The 24,538-nt window shown below is 32.6% G+C and overlaps 1 protein-coding gene and 1 long non-coding RNA gene across 3 annotated transcripts; both read left to right on the plus strand.

Annotated features, from left to right (window-relative positions):
• The first annotated feature begins 123 nt into the window (after positions 1–123).
• Positions 124–4,204, plus strand: LOC149724672 (uncharacterized). 2 transcript variants are annotated; one of them, XR_016386459.1, is made up of 6 exons: positions 124–1,145; positions 1,353–1,438; positions 1,610–1,678; positions 2,080–2,158; positions 2,489–2,597; positions 3,084–4,204. It is a non-coding gene; the product is annotated as an uncharacterized LOC149724672 (long non-coding RNA). The 2 variants fall into 2 exon arrangements; XR_016386460.1 differs by lacking the exons at positions 124–1,145; positions 1,353–1,438 and having other exon boundaries at positions 1,555–1,678.
• Positions 4,205–10,831: 6,627 nt separating this feature from the next.
• Positions 10,832–17,084, plus strand: LOC149724673 (proton channel OTOP2-like). Its single transcript, XM_089892298.1, has 9 exons — positions 10,832–10,973; positions 11,398–11,602; positions 12,749–12,858; positions 13,138–13,224; positions 13,803–14,015; positions 14,613–14,752; positions 15,614–15,868; positions 16,181–16,263; positions 16,438–17,084. Exons 2-9 carry the CDS (start codon positions 11,442–11,444, stop codon positions 17,048–17,050), a joined length of 1,662 nt encoding a protein of 553 aa, XP_089748424.1. The 5' UTR covers positions 10,832–10,973; positions 11,398–11,441; the 3' UTR covers positions 17,051–17,084.
• The last annotated feature ends 7,454 nt before the right edge of the window (positions 17,085–24,538 follow it).

Consider the following 24,538-nt stretch of genomic DNA (forward strand, 5'->3'; position numbering starts at 1 on the left):
AAAGTTTTATCTGTTCTGTTACTTCTGCTACCAGGCATTATGTAAATAATATTTTAGCAACTCACCTGGTATGACAAAACGTAGCATATTTTCAACGTTTCGTCATCCGGCAAGACTTAATCAGGAAACGATTTTCTACATTTTTATTTCAGTTAAGCCGCCAAATTGGCTAAAAGATTATATATTTACTTTATGTCTGGTCTTCGAAAACAATAGCGAAGATCATGTTAACTAAAAAAACGAAGAAAAAGGAATCAACAGCAAAACGACAGTCGTTAAAACATTTAAACAATTAACAACGGTCTATGGGAGTCGTGAAGATACGGTTTTATAATTCATTGAATGTTCTTTGTTTACTACTAAATAGGACGAGAAAATAGAATGAAAATGTGTTCCATCTTCCCCCACCCTACTATATAAATATATAGTTTTCGAAACTAATATTTCATACAGTGCAGTATATATTGCGCAACAGTGCAGTATGTTGCGGCTTGGTTGTTTACTGCTTATTCACACAAGTTGAAGAAATTCCGGCAAAAATAATTATTGCTGTAATTTTCACAATCCGCTGTTACTATAAATAGATTCGGTGTTACCTGATGTTGAAATACTGCTTATGAAATCCTGTCTTAAGACTCAGTTTGGATCTTTTACTAGAGGCAGCACTGTGCGCTTGGCATTCGCGAGAATTACAATTTGGCATTGTTACGTCACAATTCGCAGCGTCGCTCCTACCAATTAACCAATCAGTCCCCAGCTTCCCACGTGATCAACACGTTTTCGTTTTTGCTCATGTGAGTTTTGGGATCGGTTGGTTCTTTTTGGTTTGCCACGTTTTCGAAAAGGTGCTAAGCAGTTCGAAGTTATAATGTAGTTATGTGAGGGCAGCTAGGTTGTCATAAGGGCTTGTTTTAGCATTGAATATGCAATATACGAGCAATATTATGCATTTATTTGTTTTATTGATATTTAACATTTATTTACAGCTGGATATTTTAAAAATAATTCTTTAAAAGTTTGAATTATTTGAATTTACACTGAAACAAGAAGTCTTGTGTTTAAATCACATCAATGTTATCTCGCTCACGAATAAAGATGCCTTGAGTGACAGCCGCCGATACAGCTTCGGATTGGCAACGTTAAAAGTGAGTTTGTATTTTTTTATCGAACTGGGTGTTTCTTATTGAAGCCAACAATTGCTCGTAGCTCGTTTTGTGACAATATTTCGGCTATTCGTGTCTCATAAATAACGCGACTGCAGAGAAAATACAGTAATTTCTATACATTGTATTAAACTTCGTTAAATGAATGCACGTTTGTTCTTATTCGTTTAACCGATATTGTTATTACAGCAATCCAACATACAAGGAGAATGATATACTAACTCCGAAACGACATATCCACAAGTTCGTTACCGCACAGTTGACCTGCATAACCGGTAAGTGCAAATATATTTTAACGACTGTACGCGTGTGTATTACATGTCTACAAGAGTGACAGTTATAACACGGGTGTTCTGCTTCATACACCTCGTGACCGCTTACGAGTTACCACGTATGTAAGTTTGTGGGAAACTTGAATTTTATTAACGCAAGTTTTACCATCACAGAGTTCTGTTCGAAGCAGGATCATCTTGAAATGCTCCGTAGAACCAACACATGTGATCCACATTGTTGGGGTGAGTAAGATTATATCCGCTGTTCTACGTGCTTAAAAATAAAATAAATTAAATTCTGTATTGCTAAGTAAACTTCGCTTATGTCTTATAGTTAGTTTGTAAGCCAATATTGTTACACTTTTCATTGGGAGCCATGGCGTATATAAAATGCAGCTCCGTGTATCATATAGTAGGGTGGGGAAGATGGGACGCCTTCCTCGAACCATTTGGTAGTAAACCAAGAACATTCAAAGAAACATAAAATGTCCTCATGACTCTCATAGACCGTTGTTAATTGTTTGAAACACGATCAGGATATTTTATTACCACGTGCTAAAGGTGTCCCGTTTTTCCTCACCCTCTTATAATTAACTTAACATTTTGTATTTAATTTTAAACTAATCGTTGTTTTAACATTACAGATTCAGACACTACGCCATCTACTCCACTATATACGAGTTTGGTACGAAGCTGTCTCCGTGAACCGCTGATAAGATTTCGGTAAGTTGATTAAATACCGAACTTGTGCAACTGTTGCAAACATTGTCGTCTATTCGCGTTGAGTTTAATTAATTCCAGTCCCATTGTAAATACTACGGGGTAAGATGGGATATTTAGCAACGATGTCCCATATTTCCCAATTATGTTTAAACTATTACCAACGCCATTTTAGAGTCTTTACTTTTTTCTCTAATTTACTTTACGAATTAAATGGGACGAGCAAAAAAACAATTATCGTCTTATACCCCAACTTATTTTAATAGTAATCAATACTGTGCTCGCAATATTTAAATCCTCAATTTATTCTAAACTTCAAATTTTACGCCACAGATATGACGTCACAGTTCACACAACGTCACTCAGCTGGTTCTATGAGCATATAATGGTTTGAAAATTATTACGTGAAACGAAAGAATTGCTGGAGGAAGAAAAGACGAAGGTAAATACAACGATTGCTTTAACTTTTATCTCGGAAGTCAAACGATTTACAGAACGACGTAATCGTGTTAGCACTTGTTCATTTAATCTAGCGTATTACACACACGTTTACAATATTAAACAAAATACGCATGTTAACACTAAACGAGCTTAAGAAGCTGCACTGAGACAAGATGCGGGAATGTCAAACTTTTACGTTTGTAGTAAATAACTGTTATGCTACATATGTATGCTTTATTGGTAACTAATGGGTTGTCCAAATTATTAGCTAAAAAAATATTAACAATCACCCACAAAGTTACATACGTGGTAACTTGTAAGCAGGCACGAGGTGTATGAAACAGAACACCCGTGTTATAACGACTGTCGTTGTCCGGTCCCGCCAGGTAAAGCAAGTTTCATTCATTCATATATTCATGTTGGTGGTGAAGTTAGTATGAAATATAGCGAGATGAGTAACAAATCTAACGTGTTATTACTTTTACAGAAAAGTGACAAAGATGGAACGAAAAGCTCAAGAACGAAGATGGAGCCATAGCATACCCAGACTAAGATTTATTCTTAGTCGATGTAAATACTAACTTATGTGAGCTGTAGCATAAAAAGTCCCCTTTATTGAATGCTTGTTTAAAATAGAATGTTTATGTGGTACACTGTGTGTGGTGTGCTGTGGGGTGGGGAAGACCAAATGTTTAAAGTCCACCTTTGTACACGTTAGTAATGTAACGTGGTTGGGAATCTCGGGTTTTATTTCTCCATGTGTGTGTGTGTGTAAACAACCTGCATAAGAACGGTGCGCGCAGGTCAGATTTCCAACTTTAACCCATACTCCTGGTGTCACTTATCAGCAAGGCCGGACAGTCGGCATGAGATAGATAGAAGTGACATCGCTATAACTAGGGATCGCTGTTAGGAAGTTTAAGTTAGACAGAACTGGGACACTGCACCGGGCCGACACAACACGTGTCATTGCACCCAGGCCTATACAGCAGACCGTCCTGGTTTGCGAAAACCCTTACACGCCGGTTGGTTAAAAGTCCGGTCGGCGAAAGCTGGCGGGTTCCAACTGCAAAACAATTAGGCGCCAAACTTGCGACTAGGGTAGGGATCAAAAATTACAAAAATGTTAGCCCCCTGTTAGGTCCCCTAAAACTACTAACCAAATAAATGTTTTTTCTATAATCAGTTTATGTTGTCATTCCTTTTTTGAATCGACAACAAGCGCGAAAATGCGACGCAAAGTCGACGCTGTTGCGGCGGATAAAGTGATTCCTAGGATCACTCGGTTCGATCAATCTTGCGTTAAAGCAAGATATAGTTAGCTCCCAAATCCGTTCTTATGCAGTTTCCCCACTTCGTAAACAACTAGTTACTGCGACGGTTTGTGGCGGCAAATAACACGGTTTAATATTTATTATTATTGTATTGGCCCATAGAGAATACTGTGTTGCTGTGCTTATTGTATGGGGTGGGGTATGGTGGTGTTGGGGATTGTGGTGTTTATTGTATGAATTGATACACACTTACACTACACACAAAGTAAACTGTTATATTCTGATAAATCCATGGTGTGGGCATTTCTGTGCCAATAAAGTGACGTTATCCTTAGTGTTTATTACGTCATAAACAGTGACGTAAAATAGGACTGAAAAACAGATTGCTTCAAGCTTGCTGTAATTAAAAATATGTTACTGGGCTGTGTATTATTGGCTAAACGTCTCTGAAATCTATGTATCTACTATTGTATACATATATATACCGTCTACTATTGCCTGTCTATTTAAGTAAAATAGGGCTGGGACACCGCGCTGGGCCGACACAACACGTGTCATTGTACCTTTTGGGTTTTAAGTCTATTATATATTGTCTACCGTCTACTGTTGCCTATCTATATACAGTCTACTGTTGTCTTACTTAATGGCCGATGTTGAGTCCTTTAAATAAATGGGGTTGTCATTGCGGCGGATAAGAGGGTTGCATGGGGTGTCGGACGTTTTTGCATACATGATGTGCGTATTAATCCTCAATCAATGGCATTTTTATTTTTTTATGCGTTCGGTACCGATTTTTACGTAATTTTTTGTCTTTTTTTACCCGTTCACGCTTTTTCATTTTATTTTTACGTTCACGTTGCGCGGAGCTCCGTTTTCGTTTTTGTTTTAATTTTTTCTTTTTTTTCTTCGCAAAAATGCCAATGAAGGAGAATTGATTTCGTACAGATGTTATGCGTGTTCGTAATCTCTATGCAACCTCCACTCCAATGATGTGGCAGTAACCCTGGGAGCCCAACTAAATATTGGGCTTTATAATACTTAACACTGGGAGCCCAACTAACTTTGGGGCTTCATAATACTTAACACTGGAAGCCAACTAACTTTGGGGCTTCATAATACTTAACACTGGGAGCCCAACTAACTTTGGGGCTTCATAATACTTAACACTGGGAGCCAACTAACTTTGGGGCTTTATAATACTTAACACTGGAAGCCAACTAACTTTGGGGCTTTCTAATACTAACACTGGAAGCCAACTAACTTTGGGGCTTCATAATACTTCACACTGGAAGCCCAACTAACTTTTGGGGCTTCATAATACTTTCACACTGGAAGCCCAACTAACTTTGGGGCTTTATAATACTTAACACTGGAAGCCAACTAACTTTGGGGCTTTATAATACTTAACACTGGGAGCCCAACTAACTTTGGGGCTTCATAATACTTAACACTGGAAGCCCAACTAACTTTGGGGCTTCATAATACTTAACACTGGGAGCCCAACTAACTTTGGGGCTTCATAATACTTAACACTGGGAGCCCAACTAACTTTGGGGCTTCATAATACTTAACACTGGAAGCCCAACTAACTTTGGGGCTTCATAATACCTAACACTGGGAGCCCAACTAACTTTGGGGCTTCATAATACCTAACACTGGGAGCCCAACTAACTTTGGGGCTTTTATAATAATTAACACTGGGAGCCCAACTAACTTTGGGGCTTTATAATACCTAACACTGGGAGCAATATCTAACACTGGAAGCCAACTAACTTTGGGGCTTTATAATACTTAACACTGGGAGCCCAACTAACTTTGGGGCTTCATAATACTTAACACTGGAAGCCCAACTAACTTTGGGGCTTTATAATACCTAACACTGGGAGCCCAACTAACTTTGGGGCTTCATAATACTTAATCCTGGAAGCCCAACTAACTTTGGGGCTTTATAATACCTAACACTGGAAGCCCAACTAACTTCGGGGCTTCATAATACTTAACACTGGAAGCCAACTAACTTTGGGGCTTCATAATACTTAACACTGGGAGCCCAACTAAATATTGGGGCTTCATAATACTTAACTCTGGAAGCCCAACTAACTATTGGGGCTCTAGCATGTCCAACCATGGTGACTCAGAATATACAGTTCTACACTTCACTTTACACCAAAACAATCACATACAAACATATAAACAAATGTGATGCGAATGGTTAGGTGCTACAGCTCACCCCTTCTATATTTTTATATCTTAATTCATTGGATCAGCCAATGCCAGGTCAGAAGTGTGTGCCGTGTCCAATTTCTTGTGTCCTGTGTCCAATTTCTCACAGTACGCCTCTTAACGCGGTAAGCCACGTATAACGATGGTGTGTTGGGAGGTGTAAGTTCAGTTTATGAGACGGTCAGTCCAGGTTGCAGTTCTTGATTATGTGTATTGTGCGTGTTTCGCGGTCTCGTTACGCGCTTCGAAAACCGTTGGGTGGCGTCGATCGCTGCCTAGCGTGCCTTGATCTTTTAAAACAAGATCAAGGCCCAGGTATAACTAGGGCTACTGGCGAGAGGTCCTGGTAAAAAAAACCTCAACGACCACAAGCGAAGCAGCCTCCTGGGCGTGGTTGGAATCTTCGTGTAAAATAATTAAACTAATATTAAATGAACCTTTTGGTAATGACTTTATTGTACCAATGTTTATTCTGTTGTAAACCTCAATATCATATGTTGATGACCTGGTGTTATGGCAGATAAAATGTTAGTGCATTAAACGTTTTTATCAGGAAGATCATTTATTAAATGGAACAACAGAATTTATTATATATCGCTGCTCGTTTTCAAGCTATATTGTAATATAGTAGGGTGATGGGGGAAGATGGGACACCCTTTAGCACATAACATCAAAATATGCTGATCGTGTTTCAAACAATTAACAAGGATACTCCTAACATAAATAAACCTTCCCAACACGTTGTATATCGCAGTATCCATGCCTGGTCAAAACACTAATATGACTAAAATTAATTATAAATTCACATATATAGTAATTGCATTTTCATTTCAAAATAAAAGAGCAGGGGTTGCAAGCAATTAAACCAATAAAGAATATAAACTGCATGAAAAAAACACTCGCTGTCCCAAAACTTAAAACAATCACTTATAGAACCAATGGTTAGCCAACGCTAACATGCACCAAACAAGTAGCAATTCTTGCAAGTAATTTAACATCACATCCCTCATTCAAGCATTAAGATATCTGGGTATATTTTCAACCTCTGGATCTTACTGGATTAAAAGGCACTTATCGAAGACGACTTTGAGATCCTCGCTCGACTTTGAGATCCTGGCTGTCAATCTGTGAAAATAAAAATCATTCTTTATAAAAAAACATATAAAAAAAATCTTATAAAAAAAATCTATTTGTTTGTTAATTTTCTTGTTAATTTTCATGTGTATGTAAATTTTATCTTTAGTATAGTACTGTGGGGTGAGATGGGACACCTTTAGCAAATCCTATTTAAGTATCTTCTAAAAAAATACTGGGGGTCTTGAAAGTGTGTTTAAACAATTAACAACGGTCTATGGGAGTAGTGAATGAATGAAAGAATGAAACTTACTTTATCCTCGCGTGGCCGGAAAACGACAGTCGTTATAACACGGGTGTGCACCTCGCGCCAGCTTACGAGTTACCAAGTATGTTACTTTGAGATCACTGGGAGCCCAACTAACTTTGGGGCTTTATAATACTTAAATACCCCACATACGCCCACAATGGTAGCAGCGACGAGCCTTGAACCCATTACCTCTGGGTTAGAGGCAGGCGCGCTAACCACTACGCCACGGCGCCGAACAGAAAAGGTGTCCCATCTTTCCCTACCCTCACTTCAGATAAAATTAAAAAGTAATACTGTACATCGAAGAAGACGTAAGAAACCTGCAACAAATAGAGTCCTGTTACGAGGTGAGAGTTAAGTGTACATGACTTTAACTTTACCCTAACATGGGTGTTCTGTTTCTTACACCTCGTGCCAGATAGCTTACGAGTTACTAAGCATGTTACCCTACTACAAGGGCACATACGCCCACATTAGTAGCGGGGAAGGGCCTTGAACGCATTACCTCCAGATCCTAGGCGTGCGCGCTAACCAACTGTGCTACGGCGCCGGACTATAAATAGAATTATAATATTAAAACAGTAAGTAGAATGCAAGTTGCAACAAAGCGATAAAACGCGCTATTGATAAAAGGCGTGCAAAAGAGCCAGTTAATATATCGTAGCTAAGTGTGGATCGAAATATAAGTTAAAAGCGTATAGCTGTTTCACTAAACAAATAAAGCCTACCATGACTAATACAGCTTATAAATGAATGTTTCATTTTAACGTAATACAGTAGGCTGGGGGGAGATGGGACACTTTTTCATTCATTTTTTTGTCGGATTTGATAGGTAACAATGGGCATTCAAAGATTTATCAAACGGTATCCGCATTACTTCCATAGACCGTTGTTATTTGTTTGAAAAAAGATCGGGGTATTTAAATATCAATAATTATTTTAAGTGTCCCATCTTCTCCCATCCCACTATATTTAATCTCTTGGACTCCTAACTGCAATTTGTTGAAAATTAAGATCAATTTGTCCGGCGATCAGCGTAAATGGAACAAGACAAAGGGTCGTCAGGTCTACTTTTCGACCAATTGTTAGTCACATTTTTAATTAAAATTAAGCCAAAAAATGAACTGTTGTTACCCTGCCATGGGAGGATAAATAATTTGAATTTATTGTTTTTTTTTTAATTTACAACTTATTTATAATAATATATAGTAATAACAAAGCAATATATTTAAATTATTGTCATGTTTAATACAGGAACGTGTTGGTGCATTGGTATATTAACTATATATACACTGCATGTTACAATCGATATTACGTTTAATAAGCTTTTACGTTTTAGTTATGTCACCGCTTTCCACAAAATTGAAAGTTGATTCGCAAATTCATTTTCGTTTTGTCTCCGATTTAAAATATCGATCAAATGGAAAATAGATCAATTCACATCAGCGAACATTTAGGTTGAATTGCGCCAATACCGCGTGTTTGCACCTGGTTGACCAGATTTCAGGTTACACAATTTAGTAGAAACGGATTGCGGCGTAAAAGGAGAGCCCTTAGGCAATGACAGTCACAAGTGTTATAATGTTTCAGTTGTGAAGAAGTCCAGACCCTAAACAAAATGTATTCGTTTCAAGCTAGATCTGGTGAATCAAAACGAATAGATATAAGTATGAGGTTTCAGGTGACGTTATTGTAGTTTTGAATGTTTTATTTTAGACAGCAAGCGGTTTATATTGTATGGCATCAACTAGAGCATGTTTTTAAACGTAGACGTGTTTTAAAAACTGTCGTTTTGACGCTATATCATGTCTTTCTGTTTTAAGGATTTTTTTCTGTTTTTTTTTTTAATTTTCGCAATAGTGTTAGCACATAAGCCCAAATTTCCTGATCGTGTTTTAAACAATTAACAACGCTATTTTAAAGTCGCGATACGGTTATATAAATCTGTAAATATTCTTTGTTTACTACTAAATGAAACCACTCTACTATATTATCATAATAGACTTACTGAGTTAGTTTATCTTAATCAAGTCTGTTTAAAAATGTCAAGTGATTCACCCGGGATAAGACTGCCTTCTGCGCCTGCCGAGCGCATTGCTGATAACCATGTTGTTTACAGGAGAGGAAACACACGCGTACATGTGCAGTAAGTTGATTATCGTTCAGCGGCTCATCTGGTATAAAAAATGTAGTGTATTTACGTTATGCCATTACGTAGTAGAAGTTAAAAACGGTCTATGGGAGTCGTGAGGATACGGTCATATAATTCTTTGAATGTTCTTTATTTACTACCAAATTGGGACGGGAAAATAAAGTCAAGAGATGTCCCATTTTACCCCACTCTACTAAACATATTTTCCACAGGACATATGATGCACAGCAAGCGGAAGATATTATTAAAGCTAAAAGCAACGTCTTTCTTAAAAGTGGGGTGTCGTCGTTTTTCTCAGGAATCCTTGCGATGATAATTGTAGTCGTCACTCTTGTTATAAAGCTATCAGAAGCTATTACCACACGAGTAAGTGATATTAAAATGGTACATCCACGGTAATTTGTAAGCAGGCACGATGTGTATGAAACAGAACATTCGTGTTATAACTAAGGTCGCTATGTGAGGTTAAATAAGTTATATTCATTTATTTAAATTGCTGTAATAAAAAAAACCTACTTTCTAAAATTCTTAGATAACAACGAACGACGTTGATACTTATATGATCATGTTGTATGGGATTTGCATTCTGTGGACATTGTATTATAACGTCTTATCAAGCTTGTGTGGGGGCGTGTTTTCACGAATTGCTAAGACCAACCAATCTACGAATCGATGGCTAAAAGGTAGTGTGTGGTTGAGGTCAAATCAAAATCTCCTAATTCAATTACCCTTACTTTGTTGTGGGTATGCTTTCAACTTAAACCCATTTTCCCCCTGTGGAAAAGCTAACGAAAAATCGATTGTAACGGACTCGACCGCCGATTAATCCATTAAATTTGTGGTTCTTGTTTTGGCAGCTGTTGGAAAGTGCGAACTTGTGTTATGACTTAGCTTAGGATTTAAAGCAGCAGAAATATTTAGACAACACATAGATTTTTTGTTGTTTTATCACAAAAAATACGGTTCGCGACTTAATATGCATTGAATGTAGTAAATTCCGAAAGCCATTTATTTATATAATGTTAGACATTTATAGATATTTCTTACAACTTGTATTCACGTCTAGTGGGCGGATACGTAACACACGTGCAGTGAACTGATCAATTACCAGGCTTCTTACAACATATATTTATCGGCAGGGGTTATCATAATATTCGGAACCGCTATTGTACTGAAGGATAGCATGGAGTTTTTATCTCACACAGTAGATGACAGCGAAGAATGCGAAGCCCATTATTTATCAGCGGTCATATCGGCGTTGCATCTCTTCTTTATTTTGAACCAGAGTGTGTTTATATTCAGATACACGAAACTATTCATTCCAAACAACTTTTTGCTCCCCAGGTGAGGGTTAAAAATAGTTTTGTAATAAGGTATGCTTTCAACTTAAACCCATTTTCCCCCTGTGGAAAAGCTAACGAAAAATCGATTGTAACGGACTCGACCGCCGATTAATCCATTAAATTTGTGGTTCTTGTTTTGGCAGCTGTTGGAAAGTGCGAACTTGTGTTATGACTTAGCTTAGGATTTAAAGCAGCAGAAATATTTAGACAACACATAGATTTTTTGTTGTTTTATCACAAAAAATACGGTTCGCGACTTAATATGCATTGAATGTAGTAAATTCCGAAAGCCATTTATTTATATAATGTTAGACATTTATAGATATTTCTTACAACTTGTATTCACGTCTAGTGGGCGGATACGTAACACACGTGCAGTGAACTGATCAATTACCAGGCTTCTTACAACATATATTTATCGGCAGGGGTTATCATAATATTCGGAACCGCTATTGTACTGAAGGATAGCATGGAGTTTTTATCTCACACAGTAGATGACAGCGAAGAATGCGAAGCCCATTATTTATCAGCGGTCATATCGGCGTTGCATCTCTTCTTTATTTTGAACCAGAGTGTGTTTATATTCAGATACACGAAACTATTCATTCCAAACAACTTTTTGCTCCCCAGGTGAGGGTTAAAAATAGTTTTGTAATAAGGTAGGGTGGGGGAAGATGGGACACCTTTTCGTTTAGTTTTCTCTTTTCATTTGGCTGTAAACAAAGAACATTCAATGAATTATAAAACCGTATCTTCACGACTTCCACAGACCGTTGATAATTGTTTAAAACACGATCAGGCTATTTTGATATTAGGTGTTAAAGGTGTCCCATCTTCCCCCACAGTTTGATATCACATATAATTATTTATTCTACAGAACCGGTATAATGTTTATAATAGCTACCAACCTCTCAACGTGGATTGAATCTGTCGTGACAGAAACAGTCGTAGCGTTGAATCCATCTACTATACATGACGTTATTATTCGCGAAGTACATTTAAAATGAAGCACTGAAATAATAATTATCAATATAAAGGAAACATCTTTAACACACAAACGCACGTCCCACTTTACCCGCACTGCTATATATATAACATACATAATCTTTATTTCAATATTCGTCTGCCTTTTGACAATACCGAAAAACAGTTTATTTTTCAAAGTTGGTTTGTCAGTAAAAAACATTTTCGTATATATAGTACCGTGGGGGGGAAGATGGGACACCTTTAACACATGATATCCAAATGTCCTGATCGTTTATACGGTTTTGTAATTCTTTGAATGTACTTTGTTTAATACCAAATGAAAAGAGAAAATAAAACAAAAAGGTGTCCCATCTTCCTCCGCCCCACTATAGATAATTTATTTTTGTGCCTAATTTTAAATCCACTTATAACGATCATTAACGTCAAATAATGCGGTAAATTTTCGTAACATTAGATATGACGTAACAGGCTTAACTTGTCAACTTCGGTTTTGTGTTTTAAATTAAAAACATTTGTCATCACAGAAAATGATTTTGGTTTTTAAACCAAAAGGCTTGAAACAAAAATAGTGTCATACAAATAGTAATGATGGTTTATGTCTTTATTTTGTTTTATTTTATTTTCCCATTTGGTAGAAAACAAAGAATATTTACAGAATTATAAAACCGTATTCTCACGACTCTAAAATAGCAATTGTCAAAACACGATCAGTAAACATGGGATTTAGTTGATAACGGTATCCCATCTTACCCCACAGTTTGATATCACATATAATTATTCTTTCTACAGAACCGGTATAATGTTTATAATAGCTACCAACCTCTCAACGTGGATTGAATCTGTCGTGACAGAAACAGTCGTAGCGTTGAACCCATCATCTGCCGGCCATCGTTCCGAAGGTGAGCTGTTTAAAGGAAATATTTACTGTGGGGTAAGATGAGACGGGAAGGTTGATTTGAACATTTAACACATTGTATCATATATAGTACTTGGAGGGTAAGATGGGATGCCGTTTGCACCTAAATACCATATTTACTGTTCGTGTTTTAAGCAATTATCAACCTTTTTTTGAGTCGTGGGACTATGAGTATATATTTTTGTAAATATTCTTTGTTTACAACCAAATGAGATGATAAAAGAGAATGAAACATGTATTACCTTACCCCAACCATATTTAGAAACCTCCACAACGTCTCACGTCCCAACTTATGTTGAATCCAATATAAGTGATTACGGATCTGGAGTTACTTATCCTCACACAACAGGTGGGAACAATGTATTTTAAACTTGCCGACTTGAACTGAAGATACACTAAATTAAGTAAAACAAAATGATTTATAAATGAATTAAACCTGTTTATCTTTGCATGGCGGGGTAACGACAGTCGTTATAACACGGGTGTTCTGTTTCATACATGTATACACCTCGTGTCAGTTTACAAGTTACCAAGTATGTAACTTTGTGGGACATTAAGATTGATTTGGCCGGTAAATCTGTTTGGTGTATTTAGCACTGTAATAAGTTCCGCGAATCTGACCCTGATCTGGTGCTCATATAGCAGGACGATTCTTGTGCAAAGAAATATCGTAAGGTTCTTGGTGGTGCTACGAAAACGTAACGGACAAAAAACCAATGTTCAATCACTAGTTTAAAAGATATTTATTTGAGTGAAATCGTCAGTGCCCTGTTCAAGTAGTATGAACTAATTTTTTGTTCGTTTTTAGCCATGGTCGCAGTCGACTAACTTTTGTATAATAAAATATTTATATTTCTCCCATGGCATTGTCAGTCGACTATTTAAAAAAAATAAACTATTTTTTGTTTATTTTTTGTTTATGTTTAGCCATGGTCGCAGTCGACACTGATTCGTGTAGTTGTCATTCATCTTTATGCAACACCGTTCACGTTGCCGAGAAGTTTATGTTCCCATTCCTGGTTGAGTTCAGTCTTGTAGCGTCTTGTATGCTGTACGTTACATGGAGGAACATCGGGAGGCTTCCTCCACCATACGAAGGGGTTGTGAAACCGAGTTACCAACTATTCGGGTCATATTTCGGTGAGTACGATACCAAACTAATTGTCGTATGTGTCCTTGAGCAAGACACTTAATGGACATTGCTTCTTTTTCGTGGTAAAAATTACGAGAAAAATTATCGAAAAAATATAAAAAACGAAAAAAAAATCGGGTGAGTGAATTCCAGCGAATGATTTAGGAACGCTATGAAGTGACCCCGGTTTGCGACGATAAATCAAAACTAAAGTAAACACAACCTAAATTATTGATATTGTTTGTACATTTCTGGGAAATTTACGCGAGTTTCGTCTGAATATTTATTTTCAAAACTTTGTCAACAAACCGGGTATTTCAAAGTATCGCTGTCGATTTATATTAGGGTGGGGTAAGATGAGACATGTTTAATTCTGCATCCTATTAGTTAGTAAACAGAGTATATTTACAGAGTTGTATAACCGTATCCCCACGCCTCTAAACGAGCGTTGTTAATTGTTGAAAATACGATACAACAAGATAAAATTAAGGTGCCAACGCCATTCCGTATTACCCCATACAGCGCTATACATGTTATACTATATTTCTACATATTATATGCACTATATGCATTAAAATATACACTTTACATTTCCATTGATACAGGTGTAAGCTTGGGTTCGATTGCATCGTTCGCAACAGTCATTGTAATAATTGTCCTCGCTACAAGAACCTCACCTGTTGAACTGAAACATCGAAGTTATTTCACAGAACTTCATACGCTGCTTATTAATAACTCATACTTGGTAAAAAACTAATATATATATATATACCATGTCCCATATATATACTTGGTGAATATAATGTCCCATATATATACTTGTTGAATATAATGTCCCATATATATATACTTGTTGAATATAATGTCCAATATATATACTTGTTGAATATAATGTCCCATATATATACTTGTTGAATATAATGTCCCATATATATACTTGTTGAATAAAATGTCCCATATATATACTTGTTAAATATAATGTCCCATATATATTCTTGTTGAATATAATGTCCCATATATATACTTGTTGAATATAATGTCCCATATATATACTTGTTGAATATAATGTCCCATATATATACTTGTTGAATATAATGTCCCATATATATACTTGTTGAATATAATGTCCCATATATATACTTGTTGAATAAAATGTCCCATATATATACTTGTTGAATATAATGTCCCATATATATACTTGTTGAATATAATGTCCCATATACTTGTAAAATATAATGTCCCATATATATACTTGTTGAATATAATGTCCCATATATATACTTGTTGAATATAATGTCTCATATATATATACTTGTTGAATAAAATGTCCCATATATATACTTGTTAAATATAATGTCCCATATACTTGTTGAATACTATGTCCCATATATAACAGTATACACTGAGCAAAGAGATTAAAACCAATGGTTTGAGAGTGTTTTATAATTATCGCTGTCTCACTTTTGACGTCATATGGGAAAGTTGGAAGACGTATTTATGTAACTATGACGTCATCATTGAAATTGTACAGCTCGTTGCTAAGTGATTTGGTGCGGACACTAAATAATAAGATGCGATTATACGGTTAATTGATTACCTATTATAGGTTGCAGTCGAGATATGCATGATACTGGCTTGTTTGGTTGGCTTCTATATCTTTTATATCAATGAACGTCCAGTGGTGATGGAGTCCTCAGCCCTCCTTGATGAAGTTCTTCTATTGATTTGTATCCTTGGTCCTCTGGTGTCCAACTGTTTCTCCTTGCTCGCTGTGATTGCTGGAACCGATAATAAAACGGATGAGCGCTGGGTCATGACTTTGATTTATCCAATTTGCGACACATTCCAATGTCTATTACAGGTACAAGCTGTTGTGTTTAATATATTGTTAATTTCTAGACGACTGATGACTCATGGCTGCGACCATTCTGGGCGTATGTGTCCTTGGTCAAGACACCTTTAACAATAATTGCTTCAACTCAACTCAGTAGTCACTAATGAGTTGTCCAAATTAACAAAAAAAATCTAAATAATTACAAACGTGGTAACTCGTAAGCGGGTACGAGGTGTATGAAACGGAACACCTGTGTTATAACGACTCGTTGCCACGCTGTGCGAGGATAAACAAGTTACATTTATTCAGCTTTTTATTAATGAGATTACATTTGCCAAGGTGGTTTTGATTCTGTTTGGTCTTCAACGTGAACCTGAAACAACAGATCTTGCGAAGGAAACGGTGGAAGAGATTAAAAAAAGGTAATGACGTTGTATATATTACTGTTGGACACGATGGGATACGTTGTATATATTACTGTTGGGTAAGATGGGACATATGTATAACTTTAACAAAATATTTTTATATAAAAAACTAAAAAAAATATTTTTCTTTTTCTTTTTTTTTTATAAAACACTTTATTTATTTTTTTATAGTTTTCAAGAAGCAAATCAATGCAGTGACGACGAAGACCTGGAACCCGGGGACGAAATGCAACATATAGCCCACACATACTTGAGGAGTCACCATAACTCTATTAACTATGTCTTGTCAGCTTTGTTTCATCAGCATCCTCCAACCAATAACGGGATCTCACGAAACAACCCACTCACAAGGGTGCCAAGCAGAATCTCGATTTCACGAAATGTCAATATTGGTGAAGTTTCGGTCGATTCGCCAAATACTGAACGTCCACTGCCCCAAATCACAGCCAACGGAGTTGTTGCCGCCGAATCTCAGTCAGAAAACAATCACGACGAAATTGACAATCGAAAATCGATCATTAAAATCGTCTCGCAATCCAAAGTTTCCCATCCGCGAGGTGGCAGGCTTGTGCTACGTGACGTCAGCATGTTTCTTCTGATAACAAACGCTTGTTTATGGATGTATATGTCGTTGGACGGCACTGCGTTTACCACGCATTTATACCAACACCATTTCTTTGGTGCAAGCGTGTGGACAACAATACTAATGATATGCCGACCTTTAAGTATTTTCTTTCGCATGCATTCTGCTGGTTGTCTCTTTGAAATATGGTCGTTTGCCTGATTATAGAAATCTGTAATAAATACCGATTCCAATATATATGGCTCTCGTATTTTAATCTGTATGAGATTAGGTATTTTTTTGGTTTTAAAACGTTTTTTAAAACGACATTTTGTTTCCTAAACGATTTTTCGAAACGAAATTGTGTTTCGGAAACGTTCTTTTCGAAACGAAATTTTGTTTTCGAAACGTTTTTTTCAAAACGAAATTTTGTTTCGGAAACGATTTTTCGAAACGAAATTTTGTTTCCGGAAACGATTTTTCGAAACGAAATTTTGTTTTCGAAACTTTTATCGAAACGAAGTTTTGTTTTCGAAACGAAATTTTGTTTCGGAAACGTTTTTTCGAAACGAAATTTTGTTTCGGAAACGTTTTTTCGAAATGAAATTTTGTTTTCGAAACGTTTTTTCGAAACGAAATTTTGTTTCGGAAACGAGTTTTCGAAATGTCCCATATATATATACTTGTTGAATATAATGTCCCATATATATACTTGTTGAATATAATGTCCCATATATATACTTGTTGAATATAATGTCCCATATATATACTTGTTGAATTAAAAGTCCCCTATGTATATACTTGTTGAATATAATGTCCCATATATATACTTGTTGAGTATAATGTCCCATATATATACTTGTTGAATATAATGTCCCATATATATACTTGTTGAATATAATGTCTCATATATATACTTGTTGAATAAAATGTCCCCTATGTATATACTTGTTGAATATAATGTGCCATATATATATACTTGTTGAATATAATGTCCCATATATATATACTTGTTGAATATAATGTCCCATATATATATACTTGTTGAATATAATGTCCCATATATATATACTTGTTGAATATAATGTCCCATATATATACTTGTTGAATATAATGTCCCATATATATATACTTGTTGAATATAATGTCCCATATATATACTTGTTGAATATAATGTCCCATATATATATACTTGTTGAATATAATGTCCCATATATATACTTGTTGAATATAATGTCCCATATATATATACTTGTTGAATATAATGTCCCATATATATACTTGTTGAATATAATGTCCCATATATATACTTGTTGAATATAATGTCCCCTATGTATATACTTGTTGAATATAATGTCCCATATATATACTTGTTGAATATAATGTCTCATACATATACTTGTTAAATATAATGTCCCATATATATACTTGTTGAATATAATGTCCCATATATATATACTATGTGAATATAATGTCCCATATATATACTTGTTGAATATAATGTCCCATATATATACTTGTTGAATATAATGTCCCATATATATATACTTGTTGAATAAAATGTCTCATATATATACTTGTTGAATATAATATCCCATATATATATACTTGTTGAATATAATGTCCCATATATATACTTGTTGAATATAATGTCCCATATATATACTTGTTGAATATAATGTCCCATATATATATACTTGTTGAATAAAATGTCTCATACATATACTTGTTAAATATAATGTCCCATATATATACTTGTTGAATATAATGTCCCATATATATATACTATGTGAATATAATGTCCCATATATATACTTGTTGAATATAATGTCCCATATATATACTTGTTGAATATAATGTCCCATATATATACTTGTTGAATAAAATGTCCCATATATATACTTGTTGAATATAATGTCCCATATATATACTTGTTGAATAAAATGTCCCATGTATATACTTGTTGAATATAATGTCCCATATATATATACTATGTGAATATAATGTCCCATATATATACTTGTTGAATATAATGTCCCATATATATACTTGTTGAATATAATGTCCCATATATATATACTTGTTGAATAAAATGTCTCATATATATACTTGTTGAATATAATATCCCATATATATATACTTGTTGAATATAATGTCCCATATATATACTTGTTGAATATAATGTCCCATATATATACTTGTTGAATATAATGTCCCATATATATATACTTGTTGAATAAAATGTCTCATACATATACTTGTTAAATATAATGTCCCATATATATACTTGTTGAATATAATGTCCCATACATATACTTGGTGAATATAATGTCCCATATATATATACTTGTTAAATAAAATGTCTCATATATATACTTGTTGAATATAATGTCCCATATATATATACTTGTTGAATATAATGTTCCATATAAATACTTGTTGAATAAAATGTCCCATATATATACTTGTTGAATAAAATGTCCCATATATATACTTGTTGAATAAAATGTCCCATATATATACTTGTTGAATATAATGTCCCATATATATACTTGTTGAATATAATGTCCCATACATATACTTGTTGAATATAATGTCCCATATATATATACTTGTTGAATATAATGTCCCATATATATATACTTGTTGAATATAATGTCCCATATATATATACTATGTGAATATAATGTCCCATATATATATACTTGTTGAATATAATGTCCCATATATATACTTGTTGAATATAATGTCCCATATATATACTTGTTGAATATAATGTCCCATATATATATATACTTGTTGAATATAATGTCCCATATATATACTTGTTGAATATAATGTCCCATATATATATATACTTGTTGAATATAATGTCTCATATATATACTTGTTGAATATAATGTCCCATATATATATACTTGTTGAATATAATGTCCCATATATATATACTTGTTGAATATAATGTCCCATATATATATACTATGTGAATATAATGTCCCATATATATATACTTGTTGAATATAATGTCCCATATATATACTTGTTGAATATAATGTCCCATATATATACTTGTTGAATATAATGTCCCATATATATATATACTTGTTGAATATAATGTCCCATATATATACTTGTTGAATATAATGTCCCATATATATATATACTTGTTGAATATAATGTCCCATATATATACTTGTTGAATATAATGTCCCATATATATATATACTTGTTGAATATAATGTCTCATATATATACTTGTTGAATATAATGTCCCATATATATATACTTGTTGAATATAATGTCCCATATATATACTTGTTGAATATAATGTCCCATATATATACTTGTTGAATATAATGTCCCATATATATATATACTTGTTGAATATAATGTCCCATATATATACTTGTTGAATATAATGTCCCATATATATATACTTGTTGAATATAATGTCCCATATATATACTTGTTGAATATAATGTCCCATATATATATATACTTGTTGAATATAATGTCCCATATATATACTTGTTGAATATAATGTCCCATATATATATATACTTGTTGAATATAATGTCTCATATATATACTTGTTGAATATAATGTCCCATATATATATACTATGTGAATATAATGTCCCATATATATACTATGTGAATATAATGTCCCATATATATATACTTGTTGAATATAATGCCCCATATATATACTTGTTGAATAAAATGTCCCATATATATATATACTTGTTGAATATAATGTCCCATATATATACTTTTTGAATATATTGTCCCATATATATACTTGTTGAATAAAATGTCCCATATATATACTTGTTGAATAAAATGTCCCATATATATATACTTGTTGAATAAAATGTCCCATATATATATACTTGTTGAATAAAATGTCCCATATATATATACTTGTTGAATAAAATGTCCCATATATATATACTTGTTGAATATAATGTCCCATATATATATACTTGTTGAATATAATGTCCCATATATATATATACTTGTTGAATATAATGTCCCATATATATATATACTTGTTGAATATAATGTCCCATATATATATACTTGTTGAATATAATGTCCCATATATATACTTGTTGAATATAATGTGGAATATATATACTTGTTGAATAAAATGTCCCATATATATACTTGTTGAATAAAATGTCCCATATATATATATACTTGTTGAATAAAATGTCCCATATATATATATACTTGTTGAATATAATGTCCCATATATATACTTGTTGAATATAATGTCCCATATATATACTTGTTGAATATAATGTCCCATATATATATATACTTGTTGAATATAATGTCCCATATATATATACTTGTTGAATATAATGTCCCATATATATATATACTTGTTGAATATAATGTCCCATATATATATATACTTGTTGAATATAATGTCCCATATATATATACTTGTTGAATATAATGTCCCATATATATATATACTTGTTGAATATAATGTCCCATATATATATACTTGTTGAATATAATGTCCCATATATATATATACTTGTTGAATATAATGTCCCATATATATATACTTGTTAAATATAATGTCCCATATATATACTTGTTAAATAAAATGTCTCATATATATACTTGTATAATATAATGTCCCATATATATATACTTGTTAAATATAATGTCCCATATATATATACTTGTTGAATATAATGTCCCATATATATACTTGTTGAATAAAATGTCCCATATATATATATATACTTGTTGAATATAATGTCCCATATATATACTTGTTGAATAAAATGTCCTATATATATACTTGTTGAATATAATGTCCCATATATATATACTTGTTGAATAAAATGTCCCATATATATACTTGTTGAATATAATGTCCCATATATATATATATACTTGTTGAATAAAATGTCCCATATATATACTTGTTGAATATAATGTCCCATATATATATATACTTGTTGAATATAATGTCCCATATATATACTTGTTGAATAAAATGTCCCATATATATATATACTTGTTGAATATAATGTCCCATATATATACTTTTTGAATATATTGTCCCATATATATACTTGTTGAATAAAATGTCCCATATATATATACTTGTTGAATATAATGTCCCATATATATACTTGTTGAATATAATGTCCCATATATATATACTTGTTGAATATAATGTCCCATATATATACTTGTTGAATATAATGTCCCATATATATACTTGTTGAATATAATGTCCCATATATATATACTTGTTGAATATAATGTCCCATATATATACTTGTTGAATAAAATGTCCCATATATATATACTTGTTGAATAAAATGTCCCATATATATATACTTGTTGAATAAAATGTCCCATATATATATACTTGTTGAATAAAATGTCCCATATATATATATACTTGTTGAATATAATGTCCCATATATATATACTTGTTGAATAAAATGTCCCATATATATATATACTTGTTGAATATAATGTCCCATATATATACTTGTTGAATATAATGTCCCATATATATACTTGTTGAATATAATGTCCCATATATATACTTGTTGAATATAATGTCCCATATATATATACTTGTTGAATATAATGTCCCATATATATATACTTGTTGAATATAATGTGCCATATATATATACTTGTTGAATATAATGTCCCATATATATATACTTGTTGAATATAATGTCCCATATATATACTTGTTGAATATAATGTCCCATATATATATACTTGTTGAATATAATGTCCCATATATATACTTGTTGAATATAATGTCCCATATATATATACTTGTTGAATATAATGTCCCATATATATACTTGTTGAATATAATGTCCCATATATATATACTTGTTGAATATAATGTCCCATATATATACTTGTTGAATATAATGTCCCATATATATATACTTGTTGAATATAATGTCCCATATATATACTTGTTGAATATAATGTCCCATATATATACTTGTTGAATATAATGTCCCCTATGTATATACTTGTTGAATATAATGTCCCATATATATACTTGTTGAATATAATGTCTCATACATATACTTGTTAAATATAATGTCCCATATATATACTTGTTGAATATAATGTCCCATATATATATACTATGTGAATATAATGTCCCATATATATACTTGTTGAATATAATGTCCCATATATATACTTGTTGAATATAATGTCCCATATATATATACTTGTTGAATAAAATGTCTCATATATATACTTGTTGAATATAATATCCCATATATATATACTTGTTGAATATAATGTCCCATATATATACTTGTTGAATATAATGTCCCATATATATACTTGTTGAATATAATGTCCCATATATATATACTTGTTGAATAAAATGTCTCATACATATACTTGTTAAATATAATGTCCCATATATATACTTGTTGAATATAATGTCCCATATATATATACTATGTGAATATAATGTCCCATATATATACTTGTTGAATATAATGTCCCATATATATATACTTGTTGAATATAATGTCCCATATATATACTTGTTGAATAAAATGTCCCATGTATATACTTGTTGAATATAATGTCCCATATATATATACTATGTGAATATAATGTCCCATATATATACTTGTTGAATATAATGTCCCATATATATACTTGTTGAATATAATGTCCCATATATATATACTTGTTGAATAAAATGTCTCATATATATACTTGTTGAATATAATATCCCATATATATATACTTGTTGAATATAATGTCCCATATATATACTTGTTGAATATAATGTCCCATATATATACTTGTTGAATATAATGTCCCATATATATATACTTGTTGAATAAAATGTCTCATACATATACTTGTTAAATATAATGTCCCATATATATACTTGTTGAATATAATGTCCCATACATATACTTGGTGAATATAATGTCCCATATATATATACTTGTTAAATAAAATGTCTCATATATATACTTGTTGAATATAATGTCCCATATATATATACTTGTTGAATATAATGTTCCATATAAATACTTGTTGAATAAAATGTCCCATATATATACTTGTTGAATAAAATGTCCCATATATATACTTGTTGAATAAAATGTCCCATATATATACTTGTTGAATATAATGTCCCATATATATACTTGTTGAATATAATGTCCCATACATATACTTGTTGAATATAATGTCCCATATATATATACTTGTTGAATATAATGTCCCATATATATATACTTGTTGAATATAATGTCCCATATATATATACTATGTGAATATAATGTCCCATATATATATACTTGTTGAATATAATGTCCCATATATATACTTGTTGAATATAATGTCCCATATATATACTTGTTGAATATAATGTCCCATATATATATATACTTGTTGAATATAATGTCCCATATATATACTTGTTGAATATAATGTCCCATATATATATATACTTGTTGAATATAATGTCTCATATATATACTTGTTGAATATAATGTCCCATATATATATACTTGTTGAATATAATGTCCCATATATATATACTTGTTGAATATAATGTCCCATATATATATACTATGTGAATATAATGTCCCATATATATATACTTGTTGAATATAATGTCCCATATATATACTTGTTGAATATAATGTCCCATATATAT

Source organism: Ciona robusta, chromosome 14, assembly GCF_009617815.1.
Source record: "Ciona robusta chromosome 14, ASM961781v2".
NCBI classification, from domain to species: Eukaryota; Metazoa; Chordata; class Ascidiacea; order Phlebobranchia; family Cionidae; genus Ciona; species Ciona robusta.

Excerpts from the sequence above, each read along its gene's own strand:
- LOC149724673 (XM_089892298.1), top strand. The coding sequence starts at position 11,442 with ATGGAGTTTTTATCTCACACAGTAGATGACAGCGAAGAATGCGAAGCC. Across the intron at positions 11,603-12,748 it reads AACAACTTTTTGCTCCCCAG|AACCGGTATAATGTTTATAA; the intron begins GTGAGGGTTAAA and ends TTCTTTCTACAG. Across the intron at positions 15,869-16,180 it reads CATTCCAATGTCTATTACAG|GTGGTTTTGATTCTGTTTGG; the intron begins GTACAAGCTGTT and ends ACATTTGCCAAG.